This window comes from Artemia sp. Qi Xiang Cuo, chromosome 8 (genome assembly GCF_049724085.1).
Source record: "Artemia sp. Qi Xiang Cuo chromosome 8, ASM4972408v1, whole genome shotgun sequence".
NCBI classification, from domain to species: Eukaryota; Metazoa; Arthropoda; class Branchiopoda; order Anostraca; family Artemiidae; genus Artemia; species Artemia sp. Qi Xiang Cuo.
Genome location: NC_142801.1, coordinates 57,314,745 through 57,331,381, shown reverse-complemented (window position 1 = coordinate 57,331,381; position 16,637 = coordinate 57,314,745). Strand labels below are relative to the sequence as shown.

The 16,637-nt window shown below is 34.7% G+C and overlaps 1 protein-coding gene across 2 annotated transcripts in view; it reads left to right on the top strand.

The window, feature by feature from the left end:
- The window catches only part of LOC148949602 (uncharacterized), a 102,086-nt gene extending 92,673 nt beyond the window's left edge, over positions 1–9,413 (top strand). For both annotated transcript variants that reach the window (XM_089093034.1, XM_089093035.1), the window contains one exon: positions 8,855–9,413. In XM_089093034.1, the coding sequence (XP_088949160.1) occupies positions 8,855–9,151 (297 nt within the window). In that variant the 3' untranslated portion in view covers positions 9,152–9,413. The remainder of the gene's footprint in view (positions 1–8,854) is intronic.
- The last annotated feature ends 7,224 nt before the right edge of the window (positions 9,414–16,637 follow it).

Below are 16,637 nucleotides of genomic sequence, written 5' to 3'. Positions count from 1 at the left end.
TCATCCGATCCTTCGTTCAAACGCCCAACCAAAGCACCATCCTTCACCTTTATCTTTGCCTTGTACTCGCCTTGCCTTTCCTTCGTCTGTCGTCTCAACTCGCATTCGAAACTGACCACTCCAGCCGCTAAGTCTTTCTGTTTCCCGTAAACGAACACTTCGAAGGCAATCTTGTCCCCTCCACGCGTTGATTTGAAATGTTCCATTATATTGCTAAACTTTACGTACCTCTGATATGACACGAAAAAAATGAACTGACTCAGTATGGTGCAGCCCGAGAGTCTAGATAGCTTTCGAATGGGATAATCCGGGGTGGTTAACTGTTATGACATTTTAATTATGGGATTTAATTAAGAAGATTAAGAGATTTCAATTTCAGTCTCAAGGTCTCACGGACCTTGTGGAGCTAGGAGGATCGGAATCTCCTACGGGGGGAAATTTCCAGGGGTGGAATTTCTGCGGGGGAAATCTCCTACGGGGGGAAATCTCCTACAGGGGGAAATTTCCGGTGGGGAAATCGCCTACGGGGAAATTTCTGGGGGGGGGGGGGATTTTCTCGGGGGAAATCTCCTAGACCCGCAGAGACTATCTGTCTTGGCTGTACTCTAATTAGGCTCTCAAGTTTTTCACCACTTTGGACAATTAAATTCAACAGTCAACAAACTCGTCTTCAGTGCTCAAGAATATACGAAGAAAAAATGTAAAGGAGTAGCCTTAAAAAAAAGAATATAAAAAGTCCAAAAAATGTCTATCGTGTTTTTTTTTTTTTTTTTTTTTTTTTTTTTTTTTTTTTTTTTTTTTTTTTTTATATATATTATGTCCAACCAGTGTTGTCTCAGAATCTATTCAGTCTAAGCACGCAATATTGAAGAGAAATGGTTGGAAATAGGCTTTGATTGATCTTGCTTCCCGCGAGACTTTCCTTTAACTTTAGAAACTAGTAATAACGTCGTCTTTTCCTTTGTGTTCCTTTTTGTGAACAGAAGACATCAAAGGCATCCAATTATTTCTGGAACATGACTCCTGTCAGTGGGTCAATGTTGTTATTACTTATAATATCCTTAAGAAAAAAGTTGAAGCCTTTTTTAAAGAAAACTAGATAGTATTTTCTTTCCAAGTTATGTTTCATCTTTTTTGTTGTTGCAATCGGGTTTTGTTATTACGTTTATCTTTCTTATTTTCAATATTGAGATCCCAACAGTGATGGTGTCGGTGCCAGTGGAAGCTTTAATGGATGGTCGAAGTCGTTTATGTTGCTCCCTTTGAGTGTGCCGCATCATTTATTACTACCGGCTTTCTTGATCGATAAATCAATTCTGAGACACACATACGCTTACTTTTTATTTATATCAAATAAAAACCCGATAATTAAGTGGAAAGTAGAATTATTTTCAATAAAACCAGAAATGTGATTAATGGAGGGGGACTCTAGCTAAATCTTGTTGTGATTGAGCCTTTACTTTCAGTAGACGAAGAAATAACTGTAAGACTATTTTGATATAGTGGCCCAAATTGCCCCAACAAACGATCGGGTAGATGTCCACTCGGCATTTGACAGTGCACGAGGTAATAGACGAGACTGCGTCCGACCGTGAATTTTGGCAAAAGACTATCACTTTATGATCTCTGTTGCTATTTTTAAGAACTAGTGAATAGGACTAGTCGCTGCACCCACGATCTCCAAAAAGGTTTTGCGTTAAGCAGTTCAGCAAGGCTTTAACTTTAAGACTTACGTGGAGTTTTAGCAGCTATATCTTCACGCAAGTCTGTTCCAGAAATTTATCCAACCTTGAAAGTTTATTTTGTTGCCGTCCTTCGTGGATTCTTCGTATTGTGGTATATTTTCGGGTTGGACCAGGATAGGATATTCAGTCCTGTTGGTTGAGCAATTTATTTTCGATTTGGTCTACTCATGGGCGTATTATACTCATTGGGGTGAAAAGGGGGGACAGTTGCCCCCCCCCCCCAAAATGTGGTGAGAAAAAAATATTATACTGTACCTAGAGGTATTTCTTCCCGTTCATGTTTTTCTGTTTATATAGAGGTATGCGGAAATGAAATAGTTTAAATAGTGATATTAAGATTACTGGAAACCCCAATATATTTAGAAAAACCATTAAGGAACTGCTTTTTATTGAATATGAGTTTTGACTGATTGATTTATTTATTTATTGTGATGTTTTGTTGATATGATGTTACCGGAGGAAGTATAATATATGATATTGTTTTGTATTTATTGTTTAGTGTGGTGGTATTAGTGGTGTCGGTGGCCAAATGTTCTTTTTGTTTTAAGTATTTTGTTTTCTCTACCTCCCCCGCGGACAAGCTTCGCTTTTTAGGGGAAGTAGTAATAATGTTTTGTTGATATGTTTTTTTTTTAATAAATCTTTTTCTCTCTTTAATTCTATGGTCCCGAATTCTATTTTTTTTTAAATGGAAAAGCAGCGGTTTTTCTGCCAATTTTATTCCAAAATTTCTATATGAAGAGTGACAAGGCAACTATATGATCATTTGTCAGGATAATTAGATTGTCCAAATGAGGACAATCCCTATTTTCCTTCTATTCCAATCTTTGCATAAAACTAAATATGATCCTCGTAAGTTTTCCCGTAATATTTTTATGGTTGCCACGGCAGCCTTTTTTTTCAATTTTTTAGTATAATTTTAATCCTACCTCCTCTACTTTCGGTGACATAATAATCTTTTTCACTTAAAATTTCAACCTTTAATACCACCTACACTAATTTAAAAACTTCTTTAATTTTGTTTTTTCTATTATTTTTTATTTTTATTTTGGCTAGCCAAAGATAATTGAAGAAAATAAGGTATACTACTATAAATTACCAAACCACAAAAAATACCATTCCTGGTTTTGCATGGTGTCCTTTCGCCATAGGGCACCTCTTTCACCTGGGAAATACTTTAATAACACATACACAAATATGTTCCTGGAAACCTTGTTCTCAATCAACTATGCACCATCCTCGATCCTCGCAATCATCCCTCAAAACCCTTATTAAACCCAAGAGAAGTAGAATGCTCTGCCTTTGCAATATCTGAAGACACTCCATTCTAATCTTCCTTTAAAAAAGAAACAAATAAACTACTAAATTATTTTTAATACCTTCTCGGCCACTCAAAATTCATACCTTAACCATCAAAAAATAATTAAATTCTTTTATGATAATACTAACTTCATTTCCTGAAATCAGTCATGGCAGCCTCTGGCTCGATCGTGGGGTGGTTGAAAGCTGCTCGAGCTCAGATGTTTTGGAAAAATTTGTCAAAGAGTAAGATGCTTAATACAAAACTATATCTTTAGAAAAATTAAGTTGCAACAAGGTTTCCGTAGACGAACCTGTGGAAGGGTCATCTGCGTTCGAACATCGGGAAGAAGCCGTCGATCCTTGTGGACAGGGGTTTTTAATCATTGGTATTTGGTGTTTAATACCAGTTTAATACCCATTGATATTTGGTGTTTGATGTTTGAATGGGAGCAAAAAAAACTCCATCTGTCAGGACCTTGAAATCGTTCAAGCGGTGAGAAAGGTTCTTATTTTTTCCCCTATTTTTCTTCTATTCCAACACCAAACTTTACCCAAACCCAATATATGATCTACTCACATTCTACTATGACATTTTTTTCAAGATGTTGGCACACATTGCCCGTCGGTTCTACCGATTGAACTATTTAATGAAAACTGTGGATGACTCATTTAATGACTCATTAGGGCAGCCTCCGAGCCGCTTGTGGTTTAGTAGTTAGTCTTTCAAACTCAATGCTGTAGAGGAAGTAAAAGTCGTAACAACTTTTCTGTGGGTGAACCATGGAAGAATCATTAGCGTGCTGGACGGCGAGAAGGAAGCCTCAGCCCTTATGGCCAGTTTTTTTTTCCTCCTTCTTTTATTGCAACACTGAACTTTTCACAAAATCAAATATATGCTTCGCATAAGCTCTCTTGGGATATTTTTTTAGAAACTGGTCGGTTATTTTATAAGCATTTCTCATAAATCTGGCTGGATCAGCATTTCGTTTACTAATTCTCCTAATCAGCACTAAATCCAGTGAATTTAATAAGCGAACCCTTTCAGTGTTGCTTCGAGACATTTGTCTTTAATCATCTTCAGCGTAATTGGATGTGTCATTTTCAGTTAATTAATTCTATCCAAAGTTGCTCAGAGATAGGAAATTTCTAACAAATTTCGTCTAAGCATACTTTCCCTTTATTGGCAATGTTCATTAATCAAATATGTAATAAGATTTGGATTAGATAGTGTCCAGACCTTTGTTTTAAGATAAAAAGTTACAAAATATTAAGAACAAAAAGAAACTCGTTGCCATTTGAATGTCATATATGTACACATATATAGAAGCATGGATAGAGTGACCACAAAAGATAAATAACAAACTCTAAGTAATCTTAACCCCACAAGTAAAAAATAAAGTCACCTCATATCCCATATCGTAATTCCTGCTACTCAATAAGTTTTTGGAAACCTACCCTCTCCATCCCATATGCCAATGAGCTCAAACGTCAACTCCTTTCCTTCTTTGAAGATAGGCAAGAGTTGGACAGCTTCATTCCCAACCTCACCTTTACCAAAAATATCGTTTTCTGAATCCTCGATTCGCCATCTACATAACTATTTATTAGTAGCGTCTTGGTTTTGAATGATTTTAAGACAAAAATGAAATAATAATATTTCCCTCAGGATACACTAGGAAGAGTACATTCAAATAAATATAAAATACAAAGACACAACTTACAATTAACACGACCAGAACTACCGACAAATAGGACCATCTACGTCAATCGGTTAACATATTAGATTTTTTCAAAAAACGGGAATAAATGTCTATATTCAAGATAATTTCGAGCCTTTTGAACTAAAAGCTCACACTTACTCTTTATTACATCAAGCGGGTCCTTTATTCCATACCGTACTTTATTCCAGTCAATAAAAATTTACTCTGGCTCTACATTATATGGGAATATATTTTTTTTTTTTAAAGGAACCAATTGCAGTGTAAATGTCATGTATACGTACATACATACATAGATTCATTTAGCATAGAATGACTACAAAAGATAAATAAAAAACACGAAGTAATTCCTTACTCCATAAGTAAAAAATAATGTCATTATCCCATATCCAAATTAAAATTATCCAGTTTGAAATCATCTTCATATCCCATATCAAAATAGGAAAAACGTTTTATAAGCTTACAGCCCTATGAGAATCTCTCCCTATATCCTATAGTTATTGAAACAAACCGCTCACGCGTTCTCTAGTCCCAAAATTCGTCCTTCATAATAAGTCTTTTGAAAACCTACCCTCCCCATCGCATACACCAGTGAGCTCAAACCTCAACTCCTTTGATTCTTTGTAAATACTCAAGTGGGCAGCTTGATCCTTAATCTAACCCTTACCAAAAATATCTTTGTCAGAATTTTTTGCCTCGAGAAGACACCTGTGTATCCTTTATCTACTGTTATATCCCCCCTCCTTCTCATTGCCGTAGGTGCAATTCAGTCTCTTGCAGTTTTTGACTTCGTAAATATAAGCTCAAGTTTAATCTGATTTACAGCTAATTCGTGGAGGAAGAAAAAGCCACAATAATTGGACAAATGAGCATTGTGGGTTGCGAATCTAAATTCTAAATAAATTATTGTCCTGCCCCTAATAATCCGTCAATTCAAAAATTCATACAGTTATAGCTGCATATACCCGACTACCCCAGAGAAGTAACCTCGCTGCCCAACTCCCGGAATATAAAGGTCTAATATTATTTATTTTTAATATAATTTGCGCATTTGAACCTTTTTTTTTAGTTTGCATTTTATTTTAGTTTTCTTTAAGGATGGTGAAATTCGTTTCAGGATTAAAAATACAACTTCTGGATGGAAACTCTGTTTTCTATCCTAATAAAATCTACAGTTTGTAGAAAAAATGTATTTAAAAACCCTTTGTTCTAGGTTATTGTTTCGTAAAAAAGGTTTTTTTTACCTACAAAATCACCCTTCAGAAGCATTCCTTGTGCTGATGATTAGTTGCCAAGTTCAACACTCTAGGCTAAAGATTCTTCCCCAGTTGCCAATAGAACTGTCGGCTCTTATGCATTAGCTGAAGACTTTAGACGCTAACTAAGGACCTAAATTTGACTTTGGGTATAATATAATGTTATACCCGATATAGTTGTATTGTAGCAACCCGACTTAAAATCTGTTCCTGCTGTTCTAGAATCATATGACAGAAGTAGCCTAATACTGCTATGCACTCGTTATACTGTTAATCCAGCTGGGCCTGTCAAACTGGTGAACACCTCCAAACTGTCCACCTTTTTTGAAGCTTTTGATTTGATTGATTACCAAGGAATCCCTAAGATTTAATTTTTTTATGATTTCATCCATCTAACCTAGGGCATCTTGCTTTCCACTTTTCTTCTTATTAGTTATTTAGTAGAACTATCAAGAAGATTGGGTCTTTCTGGACCCTAAAGATATCAGCCGTTCAATTCACGACATATTATCTACAAAATAAGCGGTTTTATCTGAGCTACGCCATCGTATATTTGTCGCCCGTGTTCTGTTAATTTAGGGCATTTGCTAAATCATTTGTAATGTTGTACGTATTTATTATTGACTGTATTCTATCGTTTCAAAACTTTCTAAGAAATTGTTAATAATAATAATAATAATAATATATTGCGAAAACAGGCTTGCGCCTCTATCTACAAAAATTTAAATAATCAAATGCTTTATCACTATAATGTTTGTCAATTTTGTTCTTAAATGCATTGACTGAATCTGAGTTAACAGTGTCTGATGATAGTGCATTCCACTCGGAGACAATGTGGTTGCTGAATGCCTATCTACCAACACCTCTTCTGAAACGTTATTCAATTAGCCTAAACTTGTGACCTCTCAGGTAATTATTCTTGAATGTTATTATCTCTTCTGGAGGGATGTTGTCGTAATGTCTGTTGCATATTTTGTATACTTCAATAAGATCATCTCTCAAAAATTGGTATGAGAGGCTTGGGAGCGACAGTTTTTTCAAATGGTCTTGGTATGATAAATCTCTAAATGATTGAACGAATTAAGTGGCCCTCCTTTGGATTTTTCTATTGCATTGCTGTCTTTTTTAAAAAACGGCCTGGTTGTTGTAAGAACATGTTTGATCATTAGTCTCACCAAAGATATGAAGAATGTATAATACAGTGTTGATTCAGTAATAGAGAAATTTCTTTGAATAATTCCCAAGACTTGTGATGACTTAGAGATGATTGATTTGTAGTGTTTGGTGAAAGTCATACCACTGTCTATTGTCACTCCCAGGTCTCGATCTTCTTCTTGTATAGGTATCTGTTGTCCTTCAAAGCAGTAGTGCCGAGAAATGTGTTTTGGGCCTAGCCGAATATGATTACTTTTTTCTGTATTCACATCCATGCTCCTTTTTTTTATCCATTCTGCTGTTTTGTTCAAGTGTTGCTGTAGTATTTCTGTATCTTCAAAGCTTATAATTGCGCGAAAGATTTTTGTGTCATCTACATAAAGCAGTATCTCTGAATCTATGTTTTTTGGAAAATCATTTATGTAAATATTAAATAGTAAAAGCCTGAGAACACTACTTTGAACTACTCCACTTGTGACTTTTGTCTCGTTGCTGCTAAGGTATCCCTCCAGTCTCACTCGCGGAGATCTTCCTTTCAGAAAGCTGAGAACCCACTTTAGAATAGTATCGCCAACACCGATAAACTGTAGTTTTCGAAGAAGTTGACTTTGTGAGACTTTATCAAAGGCTTTTCTGAGATCTAAGTATAAAATATCTATCTGCATCCCACTATCCATATATTTTCTCCAGGTGTTTGTAGCGACAAGTAGCTCGCTTTCTGCTGATCTTTTCTTGAGGAATCCAAACTGTGCGGGTGAAATGAGGCTCCTTTCGAGTAGGTACTGTATAAATTATCCTGGAGTAAAGATTCTAGCATTTTGCATGTGATACAGGTTAAACTGATAGGTCTGTAATTACTTGGATCTGATTTGCTTTCTTTTTTGAAGAGGAGAATCACCGCTGCTTGCTTCCATTTATCAGGCAGATTCCCTGTTTGTAGCTACTTGACAAAAATGTAGTGCAATGGCGCTGCAATTAAGTGGTACAGATTAAATGAGCTCGGCAAAGATGTTAACTGTTAAATTGAACAACAATAGGTGGAAAATGAATATACATTTCTAATAAATATACTTGAAGAATAAAAGAAAATGTTCTTTTTATTAGTCCGCTTTGTGTGTGATGTTTGAAAAGGAATCATAATATCTAAAAACAAAGAAAAATTTGAAGCAGCTTAATAATAAAACTGGTAGCAGATATTTTTCTGCTACGTACTGCTACGTACGATCTGCTACGGTCTGCTACGTATTATTCAAGAAAATTGTTAAGATTTGACAAATATCAATTGCCGCCATTTCTTCTGGGTTCAGAATAATTTTACATTTGGTCTGAGCTTTTGAAAAATTTTCGGAGTAATTTTCTTGTGAAAATCAAACGGAACATAAATTCTCAGCCAAACAATTTTTTTTTATCTTTGCTCAGACTTGTCTCTAAGGAGCGTAAATGGAGAACGGCTCTGGTTTAAAACACTCCAAAATAGCTTCAAATTGCAATTACTTTTAACGGGTTAACACGTTAAACGCTTTAACGCGTTATTGCTGAGAATGTGCCTTAACCAGAATACCCAAGCCATATGTGTCGGTCTGTCATGATACTTACACTGAGTGGGCTCAAACCATTTCATCAAAAAGAACATTTCGTATTCGTTTTTTTCCACCGTCTAATCTTCCCTCTATTTCAGACTTTTGAATCCTTTGCCACCATCAAATCATCAGGACTCGTACAACACAACAAAAAAGGTTTCACACTAACCCAGTGGATATCAATAGTGAGAGAGTCGAGATGCACTCGCCTTAGTGAAGCTGTGAAAATTGTGGATTATGAAGGAATTCCCTTGAGTTTTTTCTTTGAAAAGTTCAAAGAAGGTACTGAAAAGCGGAGATTGAGAATTGACATTTCAGAGATTAAAGTCTTGCTTGAGGATAGATTTGAAAAAATTTTCTCAAAAGGCTTAGATATTATTGATCTACCACTTTAAAGTTGGGCTCACTTTGTATAGGAAGAACTCAGTCCTTTGAATTTACTGAGATTGTTTTCATGTATTCGTTCAAGTTTTATTTAAACTTAATAGATTCCTTACAGACATAGATACATTATTTTTGTCTATATAGAGATCATTAGGGTTGATTTTTGAGTTATTAGTATGCTATACGATCGTATATGTAACTAGTTACAATTTCATGTGTTGTCACTGAAAAAATCTTCTATAAGAGTTTTAAAAAAATCATTTGAAAGGAACTCCTTTGATACTCCCAAAGCTACTCAGGGGGAGCGTGAGGGGGGGAGTCTAGATACGAATTGTATACTTTTGGTTAAATAATCAAGTTTTTAAGCAGTTTTTTTCGTTAAGCTCTCAAGCCTTTTCATAGCAAGAATATCGTCCTTCAGGTTGATTTACTCCAATATGCTCAAAATTCTGATTAAACTGAAAACTTGACTGACGAGTTTGGGAGGGGTTTGGTGTCTATTCATAGCATATATGATTAAATGACTTAAGTTTTTAAGCTATTGTATTTACCATTTAGGGAATTTTTATAGGAAAAATCTTATCCTTAATACCATTCCAATCTTTTCAATATGACGTTTAAACTGGCAACATGGCTAACCAATGGAGGAGGGATGCTGTGTAGGTAGAACCATAGCATAACTATAGTTCAGTAAGTAATTGTTTAGCTTTTGTATCTACCATGTTAATTTCTTATTCCCTTTTAGAAGAATATTGTCGTCCTTATTTTTGCTTTGATCTTGTTCAAGACTTTGTTTAACTACAAACTTGGTCAACTAATAAGGAACAAGTGCTGTGTAGATCCATAGCATAACTTTTGCTAAATTGTGAGGTTTTCTAGCTTTTTTGTCTGGTGCTTTCTTATAGTAAGAAATAGTAAGAAACTTCCTTTCTTATAGTAAGAATCTAGTCCTTAACTTTTCTGCGATTGTTGAAGATTTTGTTTTAACCGACAATTTATTACCAATCGCGGAGGGGTTTCTGGTAGGTACAATTATGGTCAGTTAACTAAGTTTTTGTGATGTTTTATCTACAGATTGAATTTATTGTTCTTTTTTTAGTAAGAAGCTCCTTTAACCCTCGTATAACTTAAATTATTCACTACTCTAATTTTCTATCTGACACTTTAATGTCTTTTCTCTTTTCATGGTGAGGATTTCTTCCTTAATGTCACTTATGACATTAAGTCACTATGTCACTTATGTCGCATATTAATATAAGGTAATGACACTTATGTCACTTATGTCAAGTTATGACACTTGTAATGTCTTTTCTCTTTTCATGGTGAGGATTTCTTCCTTAATGTCACTGTGATATTTTAGGATTTCATTTAAATTGCCAACTTGGATGACCTTTAGGGGATGAGTTCTCTGTAGATTGACCTCGTAAATTAGGGTTTTAAGCTTTTTCAGCTGTCTCGTGAGTGTCTTATGTCCCCTGTTTATACTAAGAATATCGTCCTAATCGTTGCTGTGATTTGTTTAAGATTTCGTTTAGGTCGGAAACTTCACTGACTAATAGAAGAGGGTACACCTTCAGTATAAATATTTCTTTTTGGGATGGAGGAGGAGCGTTCGCAGCTTTGTTGAAATACTTTAAATATTAAAATATTTAAGTCTTTGACCTATTTTGTTTACCGCTTCAATTGCTTATTCTCTTACTCATCCTTAACGTAACTTTTTTTCGAACAAGTCCTTGCTTCAACTGAAAACGAGGCTGACCACTCGGGAAAGATGTTATTTAAACCATATTATAACTCAGATTAAATAATTAAGTTTTTGAGATGTTTTATATAACATTTTAATGTGCTGTTCCCTTTTTACAGGAACAATTTTATCCTTAACTTAACTTTTGTTTGAGCAAGTTCTTGTTCCAACTGAAAACGAGGCTGACTAATAGGGGAAAGATGCTGTTTAGACCCATACTATAACCTTAGCCTTAACGTTAGCGTGGTGTTTTTATTTTTTATTTTTTTTTTCAACGGCCAAGTTGGCCGAGGATTGGGGAAGAGGTTTGTGTAGATCCTTGGCATAAATACGGTTAAATAATTCAGTTTTTAAGCGTTTCAGGATAGTTTTTTTACACCCTTTTTATACTAAGATTCTCGTCTTTATTTTTGCTGTGATTTCTCTAAAATTTGACTCAAACCAGAAACATCATAAATCAATAGGAGAGGGGTGCTATGTAGATCTTTCAAATTTTATAGTGAAATCTTTCTAGCTTTTTCTAGCTTGAGTAATAATTAAATAACGATGATTAAGTTTTGGAGCTTATTTGTCTACTATCTTAAAGATTTAATCCCTTTTTATAGGAAGAATCTCTTCCTTAGCGTTACATTGATTTTAACACGATTTCTCTTAAACTGAAAACTTGGCCAGCTACTTCTTTAGGTTAAATAATAGATGAAATCTTTTTTAGTGCCCTCAGACTGTTGTGGGCAGGGCTAGGGCTACCAATAGACCATTGGCCTAGGTCCTGATGTTACCTGGGGGTCTGAAGAATTTAGTCTAATTTATTATTTAGTTGGCATGCATTTATTACAAAGGTATGTATCAATATTGTAACACTGGAATGTGAGCTATGTCACCAAAAACAAATTAAGAGAAAAATTGGAAAAATTAAGAGAAAACCAATTTGGATACCCCTAGACGCCTGTGGGTAGGGCCAGATTTACTGATATGACATTAGCCTAGGGTCTATTGATGTCAGGGGCCACAGAAATCAATCCATTTTTTTATACAGTAGGCTCTTGAAACGCATTTATTAGAGAAGTTTGTATTAATATTAGAACACCGAAAGTTGGGCTATGCTACAAAAAGAAGAAAATTTAGTGAAAAATAGAAATTAAGAGAAAAATTTACTCTAAGATACAAAGACACTCCGGGAAATGCGTATTAATTGATAAACTATTTTTCCATCAGTCTTTATTGAAACTATTAAAATGCAATAACTGTCTTAACAATGCCTTCAATTTGGGGGGGGGGGGCAGGAAAAATCAAGTACCTACCCTTCCCTTACTAAATATTACCCTCTATATTTGAAAAAAAAATTGCTCTTTTTTTGTATTTATCGAAAAAACTGAAAAAATGACAAATATGCCTCTAACTTTTTATCAACGAAACTACAGCTGGTGGAATTGTTTTAGCTATTCCTATTTAGAACTCAGTTTAGCCTACTGCCTCTTCCAATCTTATACCGAGCCAAAAGCACAACTTTTTCTCTTATGCAATAGACCAAAGACGTTCTCTATTTATATTTTTTTTTGCTTCGTGTTTCGATGCCCTTCATATTTCGTGTTTATACTTCAAACAGCCAACACTACAAACATACCAAAAAAAATACGAATACGAAAAAATACATTCCAGAAAAGGCATTTTTAATGAAAATACCCACAAAAAAGAGCTTTCAAAATCTAGGAGGGGACGAAAATATCCAAGGGTTGGAGGGCAAATGAACAGAGCTGACTTTTAATGTTCAAGGGCCAGGTTTTTTCATCATTGAACGATTCCTATAAAACTTGAAGCTTTCCATTGTACTTCGCCTTGAAAAAATTGCCTTATAGTCAGTCCTTGGCCTACTACTTGCATTGATAAATCTGGTTGTGGACTTTATTGACTATGGATTCAAAAATATTTTCCTTAAACGAAATATAGTTTTGGCATAGTTTTCGGTATAGTTATATTTTATTTTTAACAAATGGGTCACAAAAAAAAACACTACATAGAAATCTCCATATAATACTAACAAAACAAAACTGCATATAATACTAACAATATTATATAAAGTTTCAATTAACACTTTGATTTTAATAAGGATGTAAAAAAATACGTATTCGGCTATTTACATTTTCGGTGAGCTGAATACCGCTTATTTACCGTTACTTTAACTTTACAGTTTATAGCCAGCTGGATATACTGACTCTTTAGTTTTTTGCCTTTTGGTTATTTTTGGGCTATTAATTTTTTGAATTTCTTGATGATATCTTATTTCAGAGTTGAATTTATATTCCTGTTTTTATCTCTTTTTACTTTATAAATACTTATATTTAAGTCTACTATATAAACACTCAGTTTGTAAGGATTATTCCCTGTCTGTCTGCAATTTACTTCCCAGGAATGGAGAGCACAGTTGGTGGTTGGCAGGTACAACTCTCGTCAACTAGGTAAAATAGATCTTCATTGCTATCTTCTTTTTCTTTTCATTCGTCTTCTTCTGTATACATGCTACTATTCAGGCCTGCAAACTTCAAAGTAAAGTTTCAATGAAGAATGGTTGTTCACTTATCTGCTAAGTAGTTGCCTTTGTCATGTGGTGAGCGCTTTGTGAAGTTTTAACTGACACTATAGTATTTCTCCGTCAGAAGAGGGATTGGCTATCAAACAAAATATATTGAAGAAACTTACCAAGTTCAACAAAATCAACAAAGTTTGGAGATGGTATCTTTAAACTTCTTAAAAAAAATCAAATCTGAAATTTGGTACTCGCGTCCTAGTAGTTCTGAAATTACAATAAGTGATGACAATTATGTAAAGTAAGTTGAAAAATCATCGATTGTATATTTATTTATTTACGGACTTAAATCGATATAAAAATTGATATTACGTATACAATATAAAAATAACCAATATTTATTTATGGTACAAAAGTTAACGTATCTGTCTCACTTTCTACCTAAAGCAAATTGACGTAATACATTCTAAGACCACACTGGCTATACATGACATGACGCTAAGAGAGGAAAGGAAATAATACATGAAAAATAAAATCAAAAAGGGGTGAGAAAACGATGATTTTGTCAGCCAATGGCAAAACATGAAGACGAAGAACAAGCAAATATTTCGACAAGGACAAATATTTCGTCAACACAACAGCAACCTTATAAGAAAATCGAAATATATTTCTTGTGATTATTATCGCTTCTAATCAGCAGTTGTACCAAACCTATCCTGCTCAAGTCATCCTCAGGGCTATACTGTGGTGTTTATCCTCCTCATAGTATAGTGCAGACGGTTTGATATCATCTATTTTCCCTTTCTTGTTTTAGTTTTATATTTGTGTTTAAAGCTTTTTCCAATAGGCAATGTTTAGAAGTCCTCAAAAAAAAGTCCCCCCAGATCCCAAATCAAATTCCATAGTGAAAGATACCCATCCTGGCTGGTCAAGCACATTATCTGAAAGTTCTAATGATTGATCCAATTCGGAGAATAGGACAATGATAACTGTAGATCCTAATGCAAACATAAATGATGATAATGGGTTTCAAGAGGTTCCCTCTAGAAGCTCTAAAAAAAGTAAAAAAATCTCCCCAATTAAAAGCATTTTCCCTCTTCCTGCCCAAGATCCTCCCTCCAAAAACTTAGGAATTTACCTTAAAATTACTCTCACTACCCCCTTTGAAATAAAAATTATCACTGCAAAAAGAGTTGCAATTTTTAAATTGCTAAAATCAATGTTCTCTCTTAACATTAACCGTGATGGATCTTTGCTAATAGCTGTAGAAGATCAGAAATCAGCAGATACAATAATTAACCTAAAATCCCTTCTGAATACCCCAATTATTGCATCTAATTGGAACCCAAAACAATCACCAACAAAAATTGTAGTTTATAATGTTCCCTCAGAGGTATCTACTCAGGAGTTAAAAGAAGGCCTCTCAGATAGGGCTGGAAACACAATCCCAGTTGAGGAAGTTACCCAACTTGGAAAACCTAACTCTAATGGCCTAAAAACTAGTAGATCCTTCTTATTCACACTGATGGATAAAATTGATATCCCAGAAAAATTATTCCTATATGGGCAAATCAAACCACACAAGGAATAAAAACCTAAGCCTATTCAGTGTCAGAAGTGTTTCAAACTTGGACACACGACAAACAAATGCAATGAAATTCTCCAAGAGTGTAGTAATTGTAAATCTTTCCATCCTAAAGAGCTGACAACTTGCAACAACACTCAGCCTACATGCATCAATTGCAAAGTCCCACATGAATCTACAAATAAATCATTATGCCCTGCATACAAGAAAAGAGCTCTAGCACTCCAAATATCAACAGAGAAGGCCATCCAATACCCCTTTGCAACAATGGAAGCAAATGCTGCCCAACAATACTAAATAAAGCCTGTAATGAAACCAACCAAAACTCCCAAGTCAAATGCCCCCAATGCATCAAGCACCCCATATAAAACACCATCTTCTAAGCCCCCTAGCTCAAATCCCTATCAGAAGGAATCACCAAGCCAACAAGCCTCCCTGTCCAGTGAGATGAGGTCCGCCTGGCCCCCCTCCCAAGAAGAAACAAACCAGAAATACTACCAGGAATCAATCCCTTAACCAACACACAGGATGCACAACCAAACACGCAATCCCCAAATATATGCTTATTCATTCTAAACTGTAATGCAGTTCAGGCCATGAACATACATCAACTACAGAAAACAAAAATTATTGCAGAATTGGCAAAAATCTACATCCCAGATGATATGCTCATTCAAGCAAAAAAAGATCTTGCTTTACTTTTAACAAAGCTGAACATTGATACACAGTCATATGAAGAATAAATCAACAGCACAACATATATCAATACTCCAATGGAATGTAAGATCACTCATTGAAAATAAGCTAAATGAACTAATATCATTTATGAATAATAATGCCATTAATATTGCTTGCCTCCAGGAAACTCATTTAACCCAAAATCAACAAATTAAGTCTCCGGGATATACTATCCTGAGAAAGGATAGATCTTCAGAGAGAAAAGGAGGTGGGGTAGCTTTATTAGTTAATAATAATATAAAATTTTGTGGCATCACTTTTCCAGATTTTGCAAATGATGTTGATGTTATTGGTATCAGTGTTTGGCTGAATAATTTAAAAACCTACATAATAAGCTTTTATAACCCTAATGGCCAAACTACAGATGCCAAGGATTTCTTTAATTATATAAATAATTCTAATATGTTAAAAAATATCATTATTTGTGGTGATTTCAATGCCCACAGCCTTTTGTGGGGGAATAAACCAGCAAATAAAGCTGGTAAATTCATTGAGCATATGACTTTAAATAATAATGAATTAGCTGTTGCTACCCCTCCAAACCTGAACACATATTTCAACCCCAAAAGTGGAAGATTCTCCACAATTGACCTACAAATTGTGTCATTAAATTTTTTGAACAAAATTTACATAAATAAAACTGATAGTCTATGTACTGACCACTTTGCTATAGTTTGCTCTCTAAATGAACCTGCTGAAACTTTATCTCCTACCTCCAAATATATCAACACTAAAGCAGATTGGTCTATGTTCCAAAATAAGCTAAATGATAAAATTACAAGTTTCACCCAAAGTTCATGCATTTCTAACACAACAGTTGACACACATGCTGAATCCTTGACATCTTTACTAATAAATACAGCTAATCATGCTATCCCCAAGACAACACCTAAGAAAACATTCCCT